Source organism: Cyclopterus lumpus, chromosome 4, assembly GCF_009769545.1.
Source record: "Cyclopterus lumpus isolate fCycLum1 chromosome 4, fCycLum1.pri, whole genome shotgun sequence".
NCBI classification, from domain to species: domain Eukaryota; kingdom Metazoa; phylum Chordata; class Actinopteri; order Perciformes; family Cyclopteridae; genus Cyclopterus; species Cyclopterus lumpus.
The window spans coordinates 921,152-943,517 of record NC_046969.1 but is presented as its reverse complement, the minus strand read 5'-3'; the positions used below and the strand labels follow the sequence as shown (position 1 = coordinate 943,517).

General features: G+C 43.0%; 2 protein-coding genes across 3 annotated transcripts in view; one reads left to right on the top strand and one right to left on the bottom strand.

Moving 5' to 3' along the window:
- The window catches only part of apc2 (APC regulator of WNT signaling pathway 2), a gene marked incomplete at its 5' end in the record, with an annotated part of 30,719 nt that extends 18,184 nt beyond the window's left edge, over positions 1 to 12,535 (top strand). The window contains 7 exons of the mRNA XM_034530301.1: positions 2,264 to 2,362; positions 3,043 to 3,439; positions 4,154 to 4,252; positions 4,341 to 4,480; positions 6,178 to 6,372; positions 6,496 to 6,710; positions 7,009 to 12,535. Of these exons, the coding sequence (XP_034386192.1) occupies positions 2,264 to 2,362; positions 3,043 to 3,439; positions 4,154 to 4,252; positions 4,341 to 4,480; positions 6,178 to 6,372; positions 6,496 to 6,710; positions 7,009 to 12,535 (6,672 nt within the window). The remainder of the gene's footprint in view (positions 1 to 2,263; positions 2,363 to 3,042; positions 3,440 to 4,153; positions 4,253 to 4,340; positions 4,481 to 6,177; positions 6,373 to 6,495; positions 6,711 to 7,008) is intronic.
- A 4,093-nt stretch (positions 12,536 to 16,628) lies between these two features.
- On the bottom strand, positions 16,629 to 19,663 carry c4h19orf25 (chromosome 4 C19orf25 homolog). Of its 2 annotated transcripts, none has more exons than XM_034531709.1 (3): positions 19,543 to 19,663; positions 18,962 to 19,107; positions 16,629 to 17,557 (listed from the first exon to the last, which is right to left on the bottom strand). In XM_034531709.1, the coding sequence occupies exons 2-3, from the start codon at positions 19,101 to 19,103 to the stop codon at positions 17,376 to 17,378; spliced, it is 324 nt and encodes a 107-aa protein (XP_034387600.1). In that variant the 5' UTR covers positions 19,104 to 19,107; positions 19,543 to 19,663; the 3' UTR covers positions 16,629 to 17,375. The 2 variants fall into 2 exon arrangements, with proteins under 2 accessions (XP_034387600.1, XP_034387601.1); XM_034531710.1 differs by having other exon boundaries at positions 18,962 to 19,104.
- Between the last annotated feature and the right edge of the window lie 2,703 nt (positions 19,664 to 22,366).

Below are 22,366 nucleotides of genomic sequence, written 5' to 3'. Positions count from 1 at the left end.
TGGACAAGAAGAGTCTGTGGACAAGTAGAGTCTGTGGACAAGAAGAGTCTGTGGACAAGTAGAGTCTGTGGACAAGAAGAGTCTGTGGACAAGTAGAGTCTGTGGACAAGTAGAGTCTGTGGAAAGTAGAGTCTGTGGACAAGAAGAGTCTGTGGACAAGTAGAGTCTGTGGACAAGAAGAGTCTGTGGACAAAAAGAGTCTGTGGACAAGTAGAGTCTGTGGACAAGTAGAGTCTGTGGACAAGAAGAGTCTGTGGACAAGTAGAGTCTGTGGACAAGTAGAGTCTGTGGACAAGAAGAGTCTGTGGACAAGTAGAGTATGTGGACAAGAAGAGTCTGTGGACAAGTAGAGTCTGTGGACAAGTAGAGTCTGTGGACAAAAAGAGTCTGTGGACAAGAAGAGTCTGTGGACAAGTAGAGTCTGTGGACAAGAAGAGTCTGTGGACAAGTAGAGTCTGTGGACAAGTAGAGTCTGTGGAAAGTAGAGTCTGTGGACAAGAAGAGTCTGTGGACAAAAAGAGTCTGTGGACAAGTAGAGTCTGTGGAAAGTAGAGTCTGTGGACAAGAAGAGTCTGTGGACAAGTAGAGTCTGTGGACAAGTAGAGTCTGTGGACAAAAAGAGTCTGTGGACAAGAAGAGTCTGTGGACAAGAAGAGTCTGTGGAAAGTAGAGTCTGTGGACAAGAAGAGTCTGTGGACAAGTAGAGTCTGTGGACAAGAAGAGTCTGTGGACAAGTAGAGTCTGTGGACAAGAAGAGTCTGTGGACAAGTAGAGTCTGTGGACAAGAAGAGTCTGTGGACAAGTAGAGTCTGTGGACAAGTAGAGTATGTGGAAAGTAGAGTCTGTGGACAAGAAGAGTCTGTGGACAAAAAGAGTCTGTGGACAAGTAGAGTCTGTGGACAAGTAGAGTCTGTGGACAAGAAGAGTCTGTGGACAAGTAGAGTCTGTGGACAAGTAGAGTCTGTGGACAAGTAGAGTCTGTGGACAAGAAGAGTCTGTGGACAAGTAGAGTCTGTGGACAAGTAGAGTCTGTGGACAAAAAGAGTCTGTGGACAAGAAGAGTCTGTGGACAAGTAGAGTCTGTGGACAAGAAGAGTCTGTGGACAAGTAGAGTCTGTGGACAAGTAGAGTCTGTGGACAAGTAGAGTCTACATGTCTCCACAGACCTGTCTCCACAGACCTGTCTACATGTCTCCACAGACCTGTCTACATGTCTCCACAGACCTGTCTCCACAGACCTGTCTCCCCAGACCTGTCTACATGTCTCCACAGACCTGTCTCCACAGACCTGTCTCCCCAGACCTGTCTCCACAGACCTGTCTCCCCAGACCTGTCTACATGTCTCCCCAGACCTGTCTCCACAGACCTGTCTCCACAGACCTGTCTACATGTCTCCACAGACCTGTCTCCACAGACCTGTCTCCACAGACCTGTCTACATGTCTCCACAGACCTGTCTCCCCAGACCTGTCTACATGTCTCCACAGACCTGTCTCCACAGACCTGTCTACATGTCTCCACAGACCTGTATCCACAGACCTGTCTCCCCAGACCTGTCTCCACAGACCTGTCTCCACAGACCTGTCTCCCCAGACCTGTCTCCACAGACCTGTCTCCACAGACCTGTCTCCCCAGACCTGTCTCCACAGACCTGTCTACATGTCTCCACAGACCTGTCTACATGTCTCCCCAGACCTGTCTCCACAGACCTGTCTACATGTCTCCACAGACCTGTCTACATGTCTCCACAGACCTGTCTCCACAGACCTGTCTACATGTCTCCACAGACCTGTCTACATGTCTCCCCAGTGCTACAGAGACAGGTCTGGCTATGTGAGACTATTGCTTCTGTAATAAAAAAACACAGATTCTTCAGCCGTTGGCCTGAAAACACACTGAAAGCAGAAATAGGTCAGAGTCGTTTTCCTTTCTCTTCTCTGGCATCCGGCCCAGAATGCACCACTGACTTTAACATTAATACACCATTACACTGCAACACATGCCCACTCCTGTGTGTTTTTACAGGAAAATGGCAACTATGTGACCCAAATGTCATTTCTCTTGGATATTTACAGTAAATACGAATGCACTTCTGATATTACTGGATCATCTCTGACAGGAATCACATATGCTGGGTGTTCGGTTAGAAAATCCGATCAAATAAAATTGTTTGTTCAGTCTCCCGGACCACATCCTCATGTCTTCTTCTTCTCTCTCTCTGTGTGTGTGTGTGTGTGTGTGTGTGTGTGTGTGTGTGTGTGCAGCTGTCTGGAGCTGAGAAGCCCCCTGCTGGAGAACCAGAGAGCAACACGTCCTCAGCTGCTGCAGCAGGAGCCGAGGCTCCGACTGACGGCGGCAGCAAGGTAACACATCCCAACCCACATAATATCTGAGGCTTAATACAGAGACATCAGCTTATAGTGATCACGAAATAATTCATCTGTCAGTTGTGGAGGATTAAAAGTACCCCGCTCCGTAAAAATACTTGAAAGCAAACGTCCTGCATGGAAAATGTTACTCCAGTAAAATTATGTAAGTACAATTAGGACATTAGGAAATATCAAAAGCATAACAATGTCCCCTGTATTATATTATTATGACTCATGCATTCATGCAGAACTTTACTGAGATGTTTGAGGGGGAGCTCATGCTGATCTATTAACTAATGATCTGCTGATTATTTTTGATTATGTATCAGTTTGTTTGTTTGAGGAATGCCGTCACAGTTACCCAGAACCCAAAGAGACTCCAATCTAAAGCAGAAACACCGTTGCTGAAAGTTTATTGAACTAACATAACTTTAACCCGAATAAATAGCAACAAATTTACTTGAATTTGATCAAACTACAACTTTTTTTACTTCAATATAGTTTTATATAGAACCTTCCTGGAAGTAAAACCATATAAATACTGTATGATCATTTAAAAAACAAATGTATGTTCAAAACCACCAGAAAGGTTCTTTAATCCTGTCATGTTCTTAATTAATAGTTCTGCAAATGATAGTAATTCTATTAATGCAGGTTGTCCTCCCTCTCCTCAGGTGGAGATGGTGTTCTGGCTGCTCTCCATGCTCGCTAACAGAGATAAGGAGGAGATGTCTCGGACTCTGCTGGCTCTGTCCAGCTCTCAGGACAGCTGCATCGCCATGAGGAAGTCTGGCTGCGTCCCTCTGCTGGTCCAGATCCTGCACGAAGCTCCGTGTGGATCCGGGGAGGCGGCCGCGGGCGGTACGGCAACGGGCTGCAGCAGAGAGGCCAAATCCAGAGCCAGCGCCGCCCTCCACAACATCATCTACTCCCAGCAGGACGAGGGCCAGGCCCGCCGGGAGATGAGGGTCCTGCACATGCTGGAGCAGGTCCGGACCTACTGTGACAGCGGCTGGGACTGGATCGAGGGCCACGCAGCGACGCCGTCCCCTGGAGGAACCAAAACCACCGGTGAGTGACAGTCCTCTAAACACAGAGAACCCCATAAGTACTGGGGAGGTATCTCTAACCATATTAGTTCATTCTACTCCTCTACATGCAGAGGTTTTCTGCCCTACATTTGTCTGACAGCTGTAGTTAAAATACACAATTCAGGATAAAATGATGACGATTACATATAATAGTTGAAATGAGCTCCGCCATGGCCAGCTGCAAAACGCTTACCTATTGATGCATCCATAATATATAATCCAATAATGCATGTGGTCATCCTGCATAGTGAGTACTATTAGTTTGAGTAGACTTTGATGCTAATACTTTTATACTTTTTCTAAAGCTCATTTTGTTATTATTATTATTTTAACACTGTCGTATTAGTATTTTAACTGACGCAAATGATCTAACTCAACCACCACTGTCTAATTTCCATAGAAATAATTCCCTTCACCTTTGTAGTCACGTGAGCAGAGCAGGTGGAGCATTGGGGGGGAATCAAAGACACAAAGTACAGTTTGTATTGTACATAAAGGCACATATCCAATGTGAGGTCAAAGGTCAGGGATGTCGTATGTGTACACATTGTAAAGCCCTCTGAGGCACATTTGTGATATTGGGCTATACAAAATAAACTGAATTGAGTTGAATATCTTTTTCCCCATTCTGAAGATTTATTGTAAATTAACTCCCTGAAACCAACTATTCTATTCTTGTTTTTCTCCTCCGCAGACATCCCTGAACCTGTGGAGCCTCAGATCTGTCAGGCCATGTGCGCCATCATGAAGCTTTCCTTTGAAGAGGAGTACCGACGCGCCATGAATGAATTGGGTATGCCAAAACACCCACTGGTCTTTTTATTAAATCCCAAAGACATCAGTGACACATTTGGCTCAGAGGTTTGCGTGTTGTCTTCCAGGCGGCCTGCAGGTCGTGGCCGATCTGATCCACCTGGACCAGGACATGTACGGCATGCTGAACGACCCCATCAACATGGCTCTGCGGCGCTACGCAGGGATGGCTGTGACCAACCTCACCTTCGGAGACGTCGTCAACAAGGTACAGAATCACTGCCCTGCGTGGATCAAGGCAAAAATAATTATTAAAATATAAGAAAAGTAAAACCTAAAACCAGTGGTGGAATGTAACTTAATGCATTTATTCAAGACTGGACTTGATGTACTTGTAATTCTAAGCTAATTTCTACTCCTACTGCACCATACATCACATATATTTGTACTTTAATACTGCACTACAATCATCTGACGGCTGCAGTTACTTTTAAGATAAACATTTCACAAGGAAAACACATAATGAGTACTTTTACTTGTATTAATTTATAGTTGCTAATACAATTACACTTTTACTTAAGTTAAAACTCCAATGCAGGAGTTTTACTTGTGATAATGCTGCTTTTATTTTTTATTTTAGTACAAGCTCTAAATACTTACTGATGCCACTGTTAGCCTTGTTGTTAGCATTAGCTGACACTTTTTATGACATGTTTTTTTGAGCATTGTACTACACCAGACAATTTCTTATATTCACTATGACTTTCTAACTTGCTATAGTGATTTTTTTTGACAGACTTCTGTCAACATATGATGGGTTTTATGACTTTTTTTTCCATATACCACGTTTTTTTATTAAAAATACTACACTATGACTTTTTCCTCACGCTATTACTTTTTTCTTCATACTCTGCTTTGAGGTTTTATTACTTTTTTCAACATGCTATACTATGCATTTTTATAACTTTCTTTTCATCATACTACATAATGGCATTTTTATGACTTATTGACATGCTATACACGCCACTCATTCAGCGGTCCAGGAAACACACCGACCAATGACATGCCTTGTTAATCATATCACGTGATGCTACTCAGCCAATCAAATATGTGTATTCCGATAAGCTTCCCGACTCCAGTGAGATTTACACACACGGGGAAGAGATGGGCGACGTGAGTCCGAAGTTATTTCACATGGCGTGGATAGCGTGACCAGATCCTTTAACCAAGAATAGACAGACTGTTATAGGTTAATCGTTCCTACGTGCAGTTCATACCAGTATCTCTCTTATGTTCACAGACCGTGGTTATTAAAAGAGGCAATGTGAAGCTTCACTACGAGACAAAGCACACATCTTCTGAGCAAACGTACACATACAAAATGAAGGCATAGAGGGGGAAAACTATCTAAGATCCCAATATGATTGATCCATTAGAATCTTAACACATTAGTTCACTGTTTTTGGGTGACATCATTTTTCTAAAATTAAGTACTTTATTTTAAGATCCACATTTTTCCAAATCTTTCTGTGATGTCATTTATTCTAAATGCATCCATTATTTTACTTAAAATAAAGAACATGCATTTATTTATTAGAGTATGTATCATTTATAATTAATCCAGTTAAATTTGAAAACTGATAAATATTGTTGAGATTTTATTTAATTGAACTGTCTTATAGTTGACTGTAGTTGACTAGATACTTATTGTGAAGATTAATGTGATGTTCCGCACCTGTGTATCAGGAAATCAAATTCGACCTCGTGGAATTTTTCACTCTCCAATTACTTTTTTGACATAGTATACTATGAATTTTGTTACAGACTTTTTCCAATATTCTATACTGTGACCTTTTGTGAGTTTGTCGTACTATACTATGACTTTTTTTCAACATACTTTACCCTGACTTTTATTGACGCACTATGACTGTCTGTCCGTTTGACCGACACCGTGTTCCCCTTCAGGCCACTCTGTGCTCAAAGAAGAGCTGTCTACAGGCTCTGGTGGCCCAGCTGGCCTCTGACAGTGAGGAGCTTCATCAGGTGGTCTCCAGCATCCTGAGGAACCTGTCCTGGAGGGCCGATATCACCAGCAAGAAAGTTCTCAGAGACATCGGCTGCGTTTCTGCCCTGATGACTTGTGCCCTCCAGGCCACCAAGGTAATGTGAAACAAACCAGAGGGAATTATGTGAGGATCCGGCACACAACTTCCCATAAAATGTTTCCATCGCTTTTACACTTTTGTTAAGGATTCTTCTTTTTTTGTATTGATGGTTTTGCAGGAGTCGACATTGAAGAGCCTCCTGAGTGCTCTGTGGAATCTGTCGGCTCACAGCATCGACAACAAAGTGTCCATCTGTTCAGTGGACGGCGCTCTGGGCTTCCTGGTCAGCACGCTGACTTACCGCTGTCAAACCAACTCGCTCGCCATCATCGAGAGTGGAGGAGGAATTCTTCGAAATGTGTCGAGTCTGGTCGCCACAAGGGAAGACTACAGGTAGGTTAGACTCAAAAAGTAACTGCCACATTACTAGAGAAATTACTTTGACATTGTAAACTCAAGGGCCACTTGCTAGCTTTTTCTGGAGCTTTTCACTAGATTTAATGGTCTTCATAATCGGATCGTGTTTGTTCAGTTGTCACAGCAATGCCTCAGTAGGAAGTGTGAGTCACGTGATAATAACTGAGCAAATACTATCTGCTGACTTTGAGAAAAGCTAACAAGTCAAACTTGAGTTAAGATGTTTTTCTTTTGTTTTAACACAACTAAGAAATGTATTAAACTTGCTTTACAGACAAATCCTCAGGGATCACAACTGCCTCCAGACTCTGCTGCAGCACCTGCGCTCCCACAGCCTGACCATAGTGAGCAACGCCTGCGGGACTCTCTGGAACCTTTCTGCCCGAAGTCCGAAGGACCAGGAGCTGCTGTGGGACCTTGGGGCAGTTAGCATGCTGCGCAACCTTATCCACTCCAAGCACAAAATGATAGCAATGGGCAGTGCCGCAGCTTTAAGGAATCTCCTCACCAATCGACCCCTAAAATATAAGGATGCTGCAGTCATATCCCCCGGCTCCTGCATGCCCTCACTCTATATGAGGAAACAGAAGGCGCTGGAGGCGGAGCTGGACGCCAAACATTTGGCGGAGACTTTTGATACTCTTGAGAAACAGAGCCCCAAGCACCTGACCCTCAACAAGCCACTACGGCACATTGAAAGTCTGGTGAAGGATTACGCATCTGATTCTGGTTGTTTTGATGATGACGAGGCCCCAAATGTCTCCAGTAGCCTGGACACTGGGAGCTTCTCTATGCTGTCCATGTTTCTTACCAACTCTAACTTCCTGCAAAGCCAACCACGCAAGAGGGACACTGACCCTGAAAGAGATGTAGACATGCCTCAGATGGTTGACAAGAGACATGCTCCTGTTGATATTGTATCTGTCGCTGCAGAGGAGCTTGCAAAAAGGATCACCAACACGGTAGCCAAGATTGACAGGTTAGTGGAGGACATCACCATGCAGACATCCTCTGAGGATAGTTTTAGCCTGAGCTCTGAAGATCACCTGGCAGACTGGCCATACGGACTGGATGAACTCAATGAAGCCCAAGCTAAATCATGCTCCCCTTGCCGTCTGTCTGATACAAGCAGCTTGGCCCACAGGGAACGCCTCAGTAGAGCCCACGCTCTCTTGCGCCTCAAAGCCACTCATACAAGTGTATCAACAGACAGCTTAAACAGTGGAAGCACCAGTGATGGCTACTGCGGCAGCAAAGACCAGATGCGACCTGCTCCAAGAACTGTTGTGATGCAACAAAGACCCAACCAACTTGATCTAAAGGTGGCTCATCAAGATTACCTTAATGTAAGACCTGCTGTTCTGACGAAGACGAACCAGCAAGAAATTCCAGAGAGAGATTCTGTAGACAACAAAGATGTGAGAGATCTAGAGCTCAGCATCACAGACGGAGAAAAGAACCAGGATCAATCTGTACAAACACCTGTCAGTGCATCAACTAAACTCTCCTCTGATGTGAGCATGACTTCAATCAAACTGTCTCCTTCTTATCAACAGGTCCCACTCATTCAGAGTGTCGCCAAATTCGGTGTAGCAAAGACGGCCATTAATGTCCAGGCTGCCCAAGCAATGAGGAGGCAAGCATGGGTACCTACTGTGATGACTGGGGGTAGTATAACAAAATTTTCTCCAATGACATCCACCAGAAGCCCAACTATCGGGTCGATGGAGACGGTCCAGAAATACTCAGTGGAAAACACCCCGATTTGCTTCTCTCGCTGCAGTTCATTGTCCTCCCTCTCTTCTGGCGATGGAGCGCTCGATGGACAAAGTGAGAATGAGCTAGAGAGTGACTCGTCATTAGAAATAATTGAAGTGGAAGCTGGAGAAGTAGTGAAGACAGCTGAAGAGGGTGAAACCTTGGAGGATCTGAGTGACAGCCAGCTGCTGATGACTGACTCAAAATCCTTCCCCAGCAAAGAGACCGATCCCATTGAGATTCCCTGTCCTACCAAAAGGGAAAAGGTGTTCCTAAGAGGAGCTTCACCAGCCCTACTTGAAGACAGATCTCCATCCAGTTCATCTGAGAACTACATCCACGAGACACCCCTGGTAATGAGTCGCTGTAGCTCAGTCAGTTCACTGGGCAGCTTTGAGGCTCCCTCAATTGCGAGTTCAATCGAAAGTGATCCATGCAGTGAGATGAATGATGGAACAATAAGCCCAAGTGATCTTCCCGACAGCCCAGGTCAAACCATGCCTCCTAGTCGAAGTAAAACTCCATGTTGCGTTGAGTCAAATGGACCAGAAACACAGGCTACAGGAATAGCGGGTCAATGGGAAAGTAGCTTGCGAACGTTCATGGAGATTGCAGACTCCAAAGAGAGGTTTAACCTTCCTCCTGACCTGGACACTATGATCTACTTCACTGTGGAAAAGCCCAGTGAGAACTTCTCTTGTGCGTCAAGCTTAAGTGCTCTGCCTCTTCACGAACACTACATACAAAAAGATGTGGAGCTGAAATTGACCCCCCTACTCCAGAAAAATGACAAAAATCTTCCTTTCCCTGATGAGGATGGGCAAGGATTCGACCATGGTGAGAGATATAGTGAGGGCAATTCAGATGATGACATAGAAATATTAAAGGAATGCATCAACTCAGCAATGCCCTCTAAGTTCCGAAAAGTAAGACCTTCCCTGATGACAACTATCCCTCCTCATATTCTCAATTCCCAGATCCGAAAACAGATACATCTTCCAATGTACATGATGCTTCCAAATGGCAAAACCCAAATGTGTCCTGGGAGGAGAATTGTCATTCCACAAAGGGACTTTAAATGTGATGATTCATCCTTCACTGATTCTGCAGAAGGTACACCAGTCAACTTCTCCAGCACAACATCACTAAGTGACGAAACACTTCAGTATCCAGTGAAGGAGAGGGGGGCTAAAGACTGCACAGCTAAAGGTATGAACAAACAGGAATTGCTCGACGATGAGGCAAAGAGGATAGAAGACTTGAGGATATTCTCACACTTCCATAAGCCCAACAGAATTAACTACCCACCTGAGATACAAATGAACCGAACAACCAAACACATCATTCCCACTCAGAGGGTGCTTATGCAGAGCAAAGAGGTAGCTGATAGAGTGGCAAAGCAAAGAATTCGTGATCAGTCTCCTAACCAACAACAGAAGAGACAAGGTCAAGGGCCAGTTAGGAAACTGGATCTGCCTGTCATTAAGCAAAAAACTGAAAGTAATCTTAATGTGGGATCACAAAAAGGTAAAACATTCTACAGACAATCAACACATTCTTCAGAGGACAGTAACAGCTTCTACGCTGACAAAAAGGATGCAATGAAACGAACAAGTAGAAAACAGATCAGGGAATCAAATAGAAATACTCTTTCCCGGAGCATGACAAATATTGGCAGGATTGATAATTCACAAGCAATGCCCAGGGGATTTCACAGGATAAAACAGAATCTGATGAAGGATGAATCCCTGGCATGTTACTCACTCAGCTCCTCACTTAGTTCACTGAGTGATGCAGAGTTTGAGGATCAGAAATCAAGAGCCCAGCAAATCTGGTACAAAAACAGACACAACAAAACACTAAATATGATGAAACAGACAAGGTTTATGAACATTCACAGCCAATATGAAGAGCCAAGCTCGCCAAGCTCTGTCAGCATGGATTCGGAGGATGACCTCCTTCAGAAATGCATAACATCTGCCATGCCCAAGCAGAGAAGGAAGCTTGCTGCAAGGAAGAAGAAAGCTGAAAATACTCAAAAACAAAAGGCCTCTGAAGGGTGGAATGAGGAAATGGATAGTGATGACACAGCATGGGATCAAGATTCAGACCTCAATAGTGTTGAATGGAGAGCCATACAAGAAGGTGCTAATTGTGTTGTAACTGGACTCCAGGCCTCAAAGTCTCAAGAGCCATCCTCTGAAGAGACTGAATCTGTCCTGTCATTCATGTCAACATCCAGCTTTACACCTAAAGAAAGGAAGTTTGCTAAAGACAAAAAGGCAAATAAACCTTTAGACTTTGCACAGCGCAAGCCAGTTTCAAATTTACCTGTGGTTTTTAGAGGCAGGACTGTGATATATACACCGAAAAAAGAGACAGCTCCATCACAAATACCTCCTCCCAGAAAAGTACCAACCAAGACAGATGCTCCAAAGAATCCAAACCTGGCTCAGCACAGATCAAAGAGCCTTCACCGATTAGGTCACCCGCAGGACATTGAACTGTCTTTGCCAAAGAGGAGCTCTACTCCACCTCCAAGGATACCAAAAAGTTCATCCTCTGGATCATCGCAAAGTTCACCACCATCCAAACAGTCGCAGAAGAGGATAACATCCCCGACAAATAAATCCATGCAGAAAAAGTTCGCCTCACCACCTAATAGCCCGCCAGCTAGTAGTCCCCCAGAAAGAAAGGGGCGCTCTCCTGCTGTGAATCAAAAGGAAAAATCCCCACCACCTAAAACTCAAAAGTCACCTGTCCGAATCCCTTTTATGCAAAATTCAGTCCGGCCCAGAGCTCTGTCACCTCTGGTAACTAACCTAACAACCACCAAACAAACCAATCAGGTCAACGGGAAAAGGGTCCCACCCGCCAATCGATTTGGAACGGTCAGGATGACTTCTGTCCATTCAAGTGGCGGTGAGTATGAGCGCAATGGATTCTTGAGACAGCTGACTTTCATTAAGGAATCACAGACTGTGCTGAGAAGGGATGGCTCTGCACGCAACATGCCTGGATCTCAGAATGGATCCCCCCACAGAGCAGCTCCTGGCACTTCAGCTGTCTTTCTTTGCTCATCACGCTGTCAGGAACTTAAGGTAGCTGTTCAAACCCCGAGAAGGGTGCAAGTAAAAAATCCAAGGCAAACACAGCAAGTCCAGAGGCCAGAACGTGGCGTTCAAAAGCAGACTCCAACACTTTCTAGAGCGACCTCCAGTGAAAGGGACCTATCTGCAAGACGCTCACACAGAAGAACTAGCTCTGAAAGCCCCTGCAGGGGGGCTGATCGAAGCAGGCATTCCAGGATGTCCGGAGCCAAGCAGCAACAAGACAAAGACAACTTTAAACATTACGCCTCATCCCCAAGCATAAACATACTTAGCCGAGTGACCAGCCGTTCCTCCCTTCGCTCGTCTTCATCCGATTCAAGTGGAAGAGCAAAGAGCGAAGATGACACAAAGAAGAAAGGGCACCGGTCTGCATCACGGCTAAATGACAGAGTTACATGGAGGAGGATCAGGGATGAAGATGTACCTCAGATATTGAAAAGCACTCTGCCAGCCAATGCATTACCTCTGTTGCCTTCTCCTGACGGCGAACAGCCAAAGCCACCAGGACTTCGAGGAAAACTACCAACCATTCTACTTGCATCACGCAAGACAAGTGATGCGACAGTCCAGACAGAAGATTTGTCTAATAATAAGACCAACTCAAGCACCTCTCCAACGGTTGAAACAACTCGGGTGATCTCAGAGGAAGTTGCACGATTTGCACTACTCAGAAAGAGTAGTGCTACCTCTGGGAGTAACCTACAAGATGGAGATTCCGACTTCTCACTTAAGAGTCACAGCACCGTCTCCACAGGAACCTCAGATAACCACGTGGGTGGAGCTGTCCATTTCCGCCAAGGATCCCCCAGCAAGGCTGCCCGAATCACTCCATTTAACTACACCCCAAGCCCCATTTCCTGTAGCCTGCCAGACGCACAGAGCCAAGAAGCCACAATCGATGAAAGGCCAGAGGGAAAAAGTGAGTCGTAGGACGTTAAGTAGATTACTGAACAACACGGATGACTCTACGGTGTTCCCGGATGAAACTCCGCACTCAGGTGGACAGATTAGGAGTGTGCTGGTCCCTTTACCTCGGGTATTGACCCCTTACTTTCCCCATTTACTGCATTCAAGTTTTGCTCTCTGAACAATTGACCACAGCTTCCATCTACCATTCACACAGGGTTGGATGTATGCATTGAGACAGGTCTAAACGTGAGCAGACCATCAGTAACTTTTAGAGATGCACTTCAGAGAAAAATCTCACGTGAAACGGAAGTGCATCTTTTTGTACTTTTTTGTATTTGTAGTATAAACATTGCCTGGTAGAAATATAGTGAAACATGAAGCAAAAGACATTTAACTTGATTTCAGCACATTAATCACCATTGGTCTCCCGGACACAATTGATAAAAGAACAATATTATGCAAACTTTTGAATGATTACTCAGCTGGGTTTTTACCTGAAAAGGTACAAACTGTGATGGACTGTTGACAGCTTCACAAGGGACTCAATTGACATATTGACAAGTATTTTGTACATACACATGTATGTACATCAACGCGTTGGGCTTTGCCTCACCAATCAACTGAGTATGTGCTGTTGGGGTTGGGGCTACAGTTTTGATAAACATTTCTTCAAATTAGTAGTGCATTCACCTTTAAACCATTTGTCTTGTGCATTAGGTTAGATTCTGATCTTGGACTGAGAGGAATATTACAGGTCAAACCTTAAATTTAACTTTAATACAAGAAATGTTGTCATTCCAAGACATAACTTAAGGTTGACCGATTAACTACAAACTACTAACTTTAGATATGGATCAAATCTATTTTCACTTATATAATTTTGATTTTACAAAATGAATATATTGTGAAATAGATTTTCTGTCCGATAATTTACAAGCCATTTGTGGAAAGAAATAGAAAGGAACGTCTGTTTCTTTTTGTGGCAAATACTTAACTAATTAAGTATGCAATCACATTGATACAAAAATCCAAACCCAAGCATAAATATTGTGGGTTAGCTTATTCGGTATAAAAGATTTGGCAAATTAACACTATATATAACCTTCTACAGTAGAGATTGTCATATCGCCCAGCTATACTTGAAATAAGTAATTTTAGCTCTGAAATTATTAATTTGAGGATATGATTTATCACAAAACTTTACCACAACACCGACTAGACTCTAGTTCCATCACTGCGACAGAACATATAACAAATCCTGTCATTTCCCAACTATCAGCGGATTCTAGGTAGCTTCACACTCTCCTGTACTCTGTCTTAATCAGTATTGTAAATAATATGCAGATATACAAAATCTTCAACGCTTCCTGGTGGGCAAAAGGAACTCTGTGTTGCTCCCTGTCAGCATGCTAATATATTCACTGACTGTACACACACTTGTTAACGTTGTGGACAATGGACGACAATGATGATGTTATTCAGAGGTAAAACACGTTCTAAAGCCCGACAAGCGCATTACTAGCCATCTGTGTTCAAGTGCCACAAAGACCTATAATGCTATAAACTGTCCGTGTAGATGAACGAAGGGACTACATACCTCTGTTCATCTAATGTGATGACATATTTGTTTGCTCCTAGATTCAGGCGCTGTTTGCTGTTGAGTATTTCCTGTCAAGAAGCAGAACGATATCAGTCAGTGGTGGTTGGGCTTTGAATCAATGGACTTCTTAACGTGTTAATATCTGCTTAACTGTGTTGCTGTAAAAGTAGTAATAGGTCGAGATGAAATCAAGTATAAAGTCGCTGAATATTCTCTGTAGTAGTACATCACTCCTCCATGTGTGCTGGGAGAGTGAAGGCAGCAGTGTGCTGTGCAGAGCAAACATGAAGGCTCTTTATTCATAAAAACAAGGTTTTGTATTTACTGCCCTACTGTATTTTCAAAGCATGTTTTGAGAATATTTAAAGCCCAATTCAATTTTGAATGCTAACTTTTCAATTCCCACTGGCCATTTTAGGATAAGTGCAACACTAATGAAATCAACTGTATCTTCTCAGTGTCAACCCCTCACCTGGTGTATGTGGGTGGGAATAAGGTTTTGAGCTTGATAAAAGATGTTCAGAAACCATTATCTTTATCACCCTTAGTAAAAACTCTGCATTGAAATTCTAGTTTATAATTACATTTTGGCCATCATGTTTTCACAATTTATTTCAGACATGCTCAGCCTCGTTTGTAGCTAAACAAAAAGGTTGAGAAATGCATCAAAGTTCATTCGATTCATAACGTTGTTTGACTAAATGTGCAGGTGAAAATGTTAACCTGCACAAGTGCTTTCTTTAGGTCAAAAGCTCACGTAGATGAAAGCTTATTACATTAGCGGTCCCGAGTCACCATAGTTTGTGCACGTGTATGAATAATGATGTGAATAGTTTAAATATATATCTGGCTCTTTCCATGTCATAGTGAATCAATGATTGAATCTAGGAGAGGAATAGAAGCCATGGGAGTCAACGGAAATAGTGGAGGACTTCTTCGGTTCTGTTCTCTACTAGTTTACAAATGGGAATATAAAACCACAGAGTTTAAAAATACTTCTGAACATAATTTCACAAAGTCAAAATCTTCTTGTCCCTTATTTGAGCCTGTGGCCGCTGGCTTGAAATGGGGATTTGTAAACGTCCTGCGTTTGATATTTAAAAAGGTGGAGAACTTTAGCAGACCCTAACAGGAAAATCAGGATGAAAGGATGAGAATTGTGTGAAAGAGACGGACGGGAGGCTTGTCTCCATGTTTAAAAGCCAAGTGTGTCCATCATTACTGTCGGAGGCCTTGTTCATGTCTGGCTCGAGATGAGAATTTAGACAAGTTTACTCCCAAATGAATGCAGACTTTGAAATTCACAAACTAAATACCGGTATTTAAATTTTCTGGATGGCTTAAATGACCTAATCAACAAAAATGGGACTGCATTTGTATCCCTTATCACTCTGGAGCCTTTAGTTTTATGGACACGACATCGAGGTGATGTCTTGTGTCCTGATCGTGATGGTGGCAAGGACCCAGCCTGTCATGCATGAACAAGGCCAGAGGAGCTATGGAGCCATGTGAAATAGGCAAAGCAACTGAAGTGTGTCATATAAATGTCTTCATCCAATAAAAAGTAATGTGCTTCATTAAACCCGCTGTGATGACTTTCCTTCATACGGGTGCAGGTGAGGTGCTATTAACCACAACAGAAGAGAGATGTGACAGCAAACATGACATCAACGTTTCCGATCTCAGGGTCCACTCAGGCTCTCCGTGAGGGTTTAGTCCTGCCCCCGTCACATCGTGTTTGAGGGCATTTAAAGCACTTTATGAACCCTTTGCGTAAGTAGATGGATGCAGACTTTGCCCAAGGGAATTACCCACAATACATTGTAATGCGACATTAAACACAGGGTAACCATGGAGACATAACAAAGAAAAGGTAAACAAAAAGGACGTTGCGTGTGTTCAGCCTGGTACATTACATGTACTCAGAAACATGAAGGATTGAAGACGGAACATAAAAACACGTGAAATCAGAGGTTATTTATTTATTCATCAAATATTTCATTTTGTTATTGAAGCGGTTTAAAATAAATACTCAAAAATGTACATCATATTGTTTGACATTGTCATGGTAACATGATATGTTGTAGAAAAGGGCTGTCCCATTAGTATTTACACCATTTCAAGCCCCACAGCCTCTCACACTTACCAGTAAGTCCCTGAGGGTTCAGGCTTTGAGGCCTTAGGGGGACCCTGGGACCAGGCTAGTTAATAAAGACAGTTGTAGGAGGTGAAATATATATATATATTTTTAAACTCAATATGATTGACTAGCGATGTTACGCTCAAAGCAGGCAAGTCGATGCTTCAACATCATTGAAATGGTGTGCTGGTTTTTAATACTGGATGTTCTAGTTCATCGGTTTAAAAACAAAGCTTTACGAACAAATGCTCCTTATGAGGTATTAATTTTGAAGTCTATTAAAACAAACAAGCCCATACGAACACTGAAATAAGTTTTTATGACTGCAAGGATTTATTCCTAACAAAGCCAGGAAAAGAAGGCAGGAAAGAATATTTAGAGAAGAAGTATTTATTCAGATTTCAATTCCAGTTTAAGGAAAACCTGTTTCAATATTAGAATTGCAAAAGGGGCGGAAAGTTTCCACGGGAATTTTGAAAAACAAAAATTGTGCCTACGTTGTTTTGCAAAAGCATTTAACAGCATTTAAGCATTGAATCCGTGAGCCAGAACACTAATGTTAACAGATAAATCTGACAATGTACAAAAGAATCTGACAATGTACATAAGCAATGTAGTGATATCCCCACAGTTGTGATCATGAAATTGCTATCCAGAGTGCTCCTTCTCTGAGACCGATAACATTCAGTCGATTCCGAGACAAGAGCTTCTGAAAATGGTCTTGACCCCGTACGAGATGCAGAGGAGTACAAGAACAGCTTCAACTTCAGGAACTAACCAAAATAAGAAGGAAACTTCCCGTTCCGCCTGAACACATCAACACTTTACAGAGCAAGTGCTGAAAGGACTGCGATCCATGACCAACTGTGACATCCTTTGATCCTTAAACATGAGGATTAGTTTGCTTTCCTTCATTTCAAAACAAAAGAACTTGTATTTACTGACTATCCCGGAAAAATATGCAAATGTTACATCGCTTAACACTGGTAATTTGTCATTAGGTGTGAGGTGAGAGGTCAGGAGCAACACTGCGGAGGCCCCACCACTGTCAGAGTCAGCTGAATCACATTCCGACGATGGTCCGATAAAAAAAAAGAGGAAAGCCTCTAACAGGAGTGGAGTCAGAGTGTTTGACCTTTGACCTCTGCCATGTCCTTTTGCAGCTGCTCGCCTGCCAATCGCAGCTCTTCCCTCCATCGCAACAGTCGACCGCGCGCCTCCTGCAGCCGCTCGCTCAGCTCCAGATACTGTTGACACTGCTGGAACCGCAAGTCCACATCGCTGTCTGAGGACCGGTACGAATCTGATGAGGGGGCGGGAGAACCAGTCAGTTAAATACAGGAGAACCACACAGTAAACTACAGGAGAACCAGTCAGTTAAATACAGGAGAACCAGACAGTAAACTACAGGAGAACCAGTCAGTTAAATACAGGAGAACCACACAGTAAACTACAGGAGAACCAGTCAGTTAAATACAGGAGAACCAGACAGTAAACTACAGGAGAACCACACAGTAAACTACAGGAGAACCAGACAGTAAACTACAGGAGAACCACACAGTAAACTACAGGAGAACCACACAGTAAACTACAGGAGAACCAGTCAGTTAAATAAAGGAGAACCGGACAGTAAACTACAGGAGAACCAGTCAGTTAAATACAGGAGAACCACACAGTAAACTACAGGAGAACCAGTCAGTTAAATACAGGAGAACCGGACAGTAAACTACAGGAGAACCAGTCAGTTAAATAAAGGAGAACCAGTCAGTTAAATACAGGAGAACCACACAGTAAACTACAGGAGAACCACACAGTAAACTACAGGAGAACCAGTCAGTTAAATACAGGAGAACCACACAGTAAACTACAGGAGAACCACACAGTAAACTACAGGAGAACCAGTCAGTTAAATAAAGGAGAACCGGACAGTAAACTACAGGAGAAACGGACAGTAAACTACAGGAGAACCACACAGTAAACTACAGGAGAACCAGTCAGTTAAATACAGGAGAACCGGACAGTAAACTACAGGAGAACCACACAGTAAACTACAGGAGAACCAGTCAGTTAAATACAGGAGAACCACACAGTAAACTACAGGAGAACCAGTCAGTAAACTACAGGAGAACCACACAGTAAACTACAGGAGAACCAGTCAGTTAAATAAAGGAGAACTGGACAGTAAACTACAGGAGAACCACACAGTAAACTACAGGAGAACCAGTCAGTTAAATACAGGAGAACCGGACAGTAAACTACAGGAGAACCAGTCAGTTAAATACAGGAGAACCGGACAGTAAACTACAGGAGAACCACACAGTAAACTACAGGAGAACCAGTCAGTTAAATACAGGAGAACCGGACAGTAAACTACAGGAGAACCAGACAGTAAACTACAGGAGAACCACACAGTAAACTACAGGAGAACCAGACATAAATTAGAGAAGGATTATATCTAATACTTTATTTGTTTACGTGTTCTGAAAATACTTCTGCAAAGGATACACCTGTGTTTCCGTGCTCGTAGCTCCTCCAGCAAGCCTCCTCGCTCCTCGATATAATCCTACTCAGATATAATCCTACTCAGATATAATTCAGATATAATCCTACTCAGATATAATCCAGTAAACAATGTATGCTTCAGAGTGTTGCCCACAGAGTGTAAATAAGAGGTGTTGTCTGACTCTGCAGGTCTCAGTGGACTCACCTTGTCCGGTCTTCTCCAGGATGCTGAAGACCGGGTCGTTGGGAGCGGTTCTGTTGATGTCCTCCAGGATCTGGTCCACAGTCGGGGGCTCGGGACGACTGGGCAGAACCACCCTCTTCTTATTTTTAGAACCGATATTCATTCTGCTGCAGACAAACGTGTTTGGGTCAAGACTTGTCTTAATGACAAAAGAACATGCTAGCTGATGTTGGTGTATACCAATGCACGGTAACGTGAGGTGCACTTATAACATGTTAACAAACGGAGTCGGCAGACCAGCCACGTCGTTCAGCTCACGGCTTCACTCGTTATCTATTTGTTCCCCCCAAGTCCAGTTACTTTTCCTCTCTACGGCAACCCGGAAGGGACATATCACGACGCCGTTTGTTACAGCACTAAGCCCATTACCAATGCAGCCCACAGACCTACACGTCCCCATGTCAATGTATTCAATAGGACTACATTGTGAGTCAGGCTACGTACAGTTATGTGCCGTAGCGTTACTTTATGTACGTAGCTAACGCCAGATAGCTAACGTTAGAGAGACCTGAGAGAGCTTCCGCGGCGGTGTCGGTGCTTACCGGTGTTTCGTCGTCTTCTTGGGAGACAGCGCGAGGCCCAGGACCGATCGACTGCGATCCTGCAACCTACAGACAGAGATTGTTGTGAGGACACGTGCCAAGCCCGACCCCCGGATGGACGTACTGCACGTCAACGTCACACGTCAGCACGTCGACACCGCTACATAGGCCACGCCCTCGCAACGCGTCACTAGACGGTGGATTCGTGTTTGGTTGAAAGCTATTACTGATAATTTACTATAATTTAAGTATTTGATGCGTTTCTCTAATGCCCAGAACATATACGACACATTTGAAAATATATCTTTTTTATGGCCATGAATCTAATTTAAATAAAAGTATAGTAACGCTGTATAAAGGCATTCCCAGCAGCCTCAGGGGCTCCTGCTCATGTGTAACAGTAAGCATTTAGCTCAAAGAACCAAGAGGTCGTGTGTTGCACTACTTCATGCGACAGAGTGGGCAAACATTTAGTTTTATTCCATTTATTTCTTATCATAATGTCATTGTCACATCAAAGTCAGAATCTCATGTATGTGTATAAATAATACAAACACTAATGAAAAAAGGACACACAGTGTGACTGATGCAAAGCACCCAAAGAGCACCCTTCAGATGTTGAAGTGCACCATCTCTCCATGAAAAGGAAACTAGAGTTTCAAATGGGGTTGAAAATAAATCCTAAAAAACACACAAATAAACCCTATGGCAAGGGAAAAACCCACTTCCCGTCTGCAGGTGTTCAAATCTCAGCAGCAGTGTCCACACCTGCAGGTCTAAAGTGCTGTTACTGCAGGTTGGAAGGTGAAGAACTGCTCCCCCTGGTGGAGAATCTGCAGCCTGCTAAACGAGAGCTCATGTGTTTGTGAGTTATGAGCCAGTTTCAGGTTCTTTGCATTATTCATCAATAAATTAAAAAAGATCTGAGTCGATCTGAGTTTTTGACGTTTCAAACTCGTATATAAATATAACATATTTGATGTAAAAAGAAGAGAATCAGTCCCTCAGACATGTGCTATTCTTCTCAGTGGGATCTGTGAGGATGCAGCTCCTCTTCTTCACTGAGGGTCCTCTTCCACTGCTGATATCTGAAGGGCTGAAAAAAAGAACGGTAAAGCTGCTGCTGGAGTAAGTACAAAAACACTGCATTATTTATTGGGTTCATGATTTGATAATTATTTCCTGATATTTCTTATAATTTCCAAGGAAGTCTCCTAAAGAACACTAATTATCAGTAAAATGGAGACACTTAATGCACCTCTAAAGCATTATCTCCTATTCATTATTAGTGTAACCAAGCAGGTCGAAGTGTGAAATTGATCAAATTTACTGCTGTTTAATTTATAAAAACAAGCTTGTTTCCCCGTGATTCAAAAGAACGTATTCTGTGATCTTAACATACATTATGTTGTGAAAAACACACACTTGTTAGCTTAACAAATCAAACTGATTATAAACAACAAATTACAGCCAAATATTTCAACAATCTCTTTTTTTTATTTTTTGTATGTGATCATGAAAAAACAAGCATAAGTGTTTTTTGTTTGTCTCCATCAAAGACTTACCATCAGTCTACACTGAGCTCCTGTCGCGCAGACATAGAACAACACGCAGCCAACAATTAAAAACAATTAATACTTCACATTAAAGAAAACACCTCCGCTACGACTTGAGACATTTCTATTCTGTTAAAACTACACGACCCAATAACACTCAAGATGAGAATACATCAATGACCTACTACTACCTGATAACACATGCACTACTGGAATACCTACAATAATCACTACATTAAAACTGGCATTTTATTAACACACTGCATCTAAAATTATCCTCTGAACTCCAAGTCTTCAAATTAGCCGCTCAGCTAACTTTAGAACGTTAGAACTGTGAAAACACACAACTACACAATAATATTACAACTAAATGACACTAAATGACACTTTACATTTTACATATAGACTTGTGTAATTTGATCAATAAAATGAATGAGACATTTTAGAAAGTAAAAAAATGATACAGCTAAAATGTAGGAAAGTCACCTCTCACCCTATTTATAAAAAAAATTAAATAATCAGCTATAAAAGGCTTTTGTATTTAGGTAAATAACAGATTATTTTCCAGGTTACAATCTCTCAAGCTCTTTTTGTCCGTCTCATGTTATTTTTTTATATTTCATGAACCAATAAACACATTTGTAAGAATATCAATCAGGGAAGTTGATGACCCTCCGTGCTGCTAGTCTACTTAAGAGCAGCAGCTTGGGAGAGGGTCTGTTCAGGTTCAGGTCTGTTCAGGTCTGTCTGTTCAGGTCTGTTCAGGTTCAGGTCTGTTCAGGTTCAGGTCTGTTCAGGTCTGTTCAGGTTCAGGTCTGTTCAGGTCTGTTCTGGTCTGTTCATGTCTGTTCAGGTCTGTTCAGGTCTGTTCATGTCTGTTCAGGTTCAGGTCTGTTCAGGTCTGTTCAGGTTCAGGTCTGTTCAGGTCTGTTCAGGTCTGTTCAGGTTCAGGTCTGTTCAGGTCTGTCTGTTCAGGTCTGTTCAGGTTCAGGTCTGTTCAGGTTCAGGTCTGTTCAGGTCTGTTCAGGTTCAGGTCTGTTCAGGTCTGTCTGTTCATGTCTGTTCAGGTTCAGGTCTGTTCATGTCTGTTCAGGTCTGTTCAGGTTCAGGTCTGTTCAGGTCTGTTCAGGTCTGTTCAGGTCTGTTCAGGTTCAGGTCTGTTCAGGTCTGTCTGTTCATGTCTGTTCAGGTTCAGGTCTGTTCATGTCTGTTCAGGTCTGTTCAGGTTCAGGTCTGTTCATGTCTGTTCAGGTCTGTTCAGGTCTGTT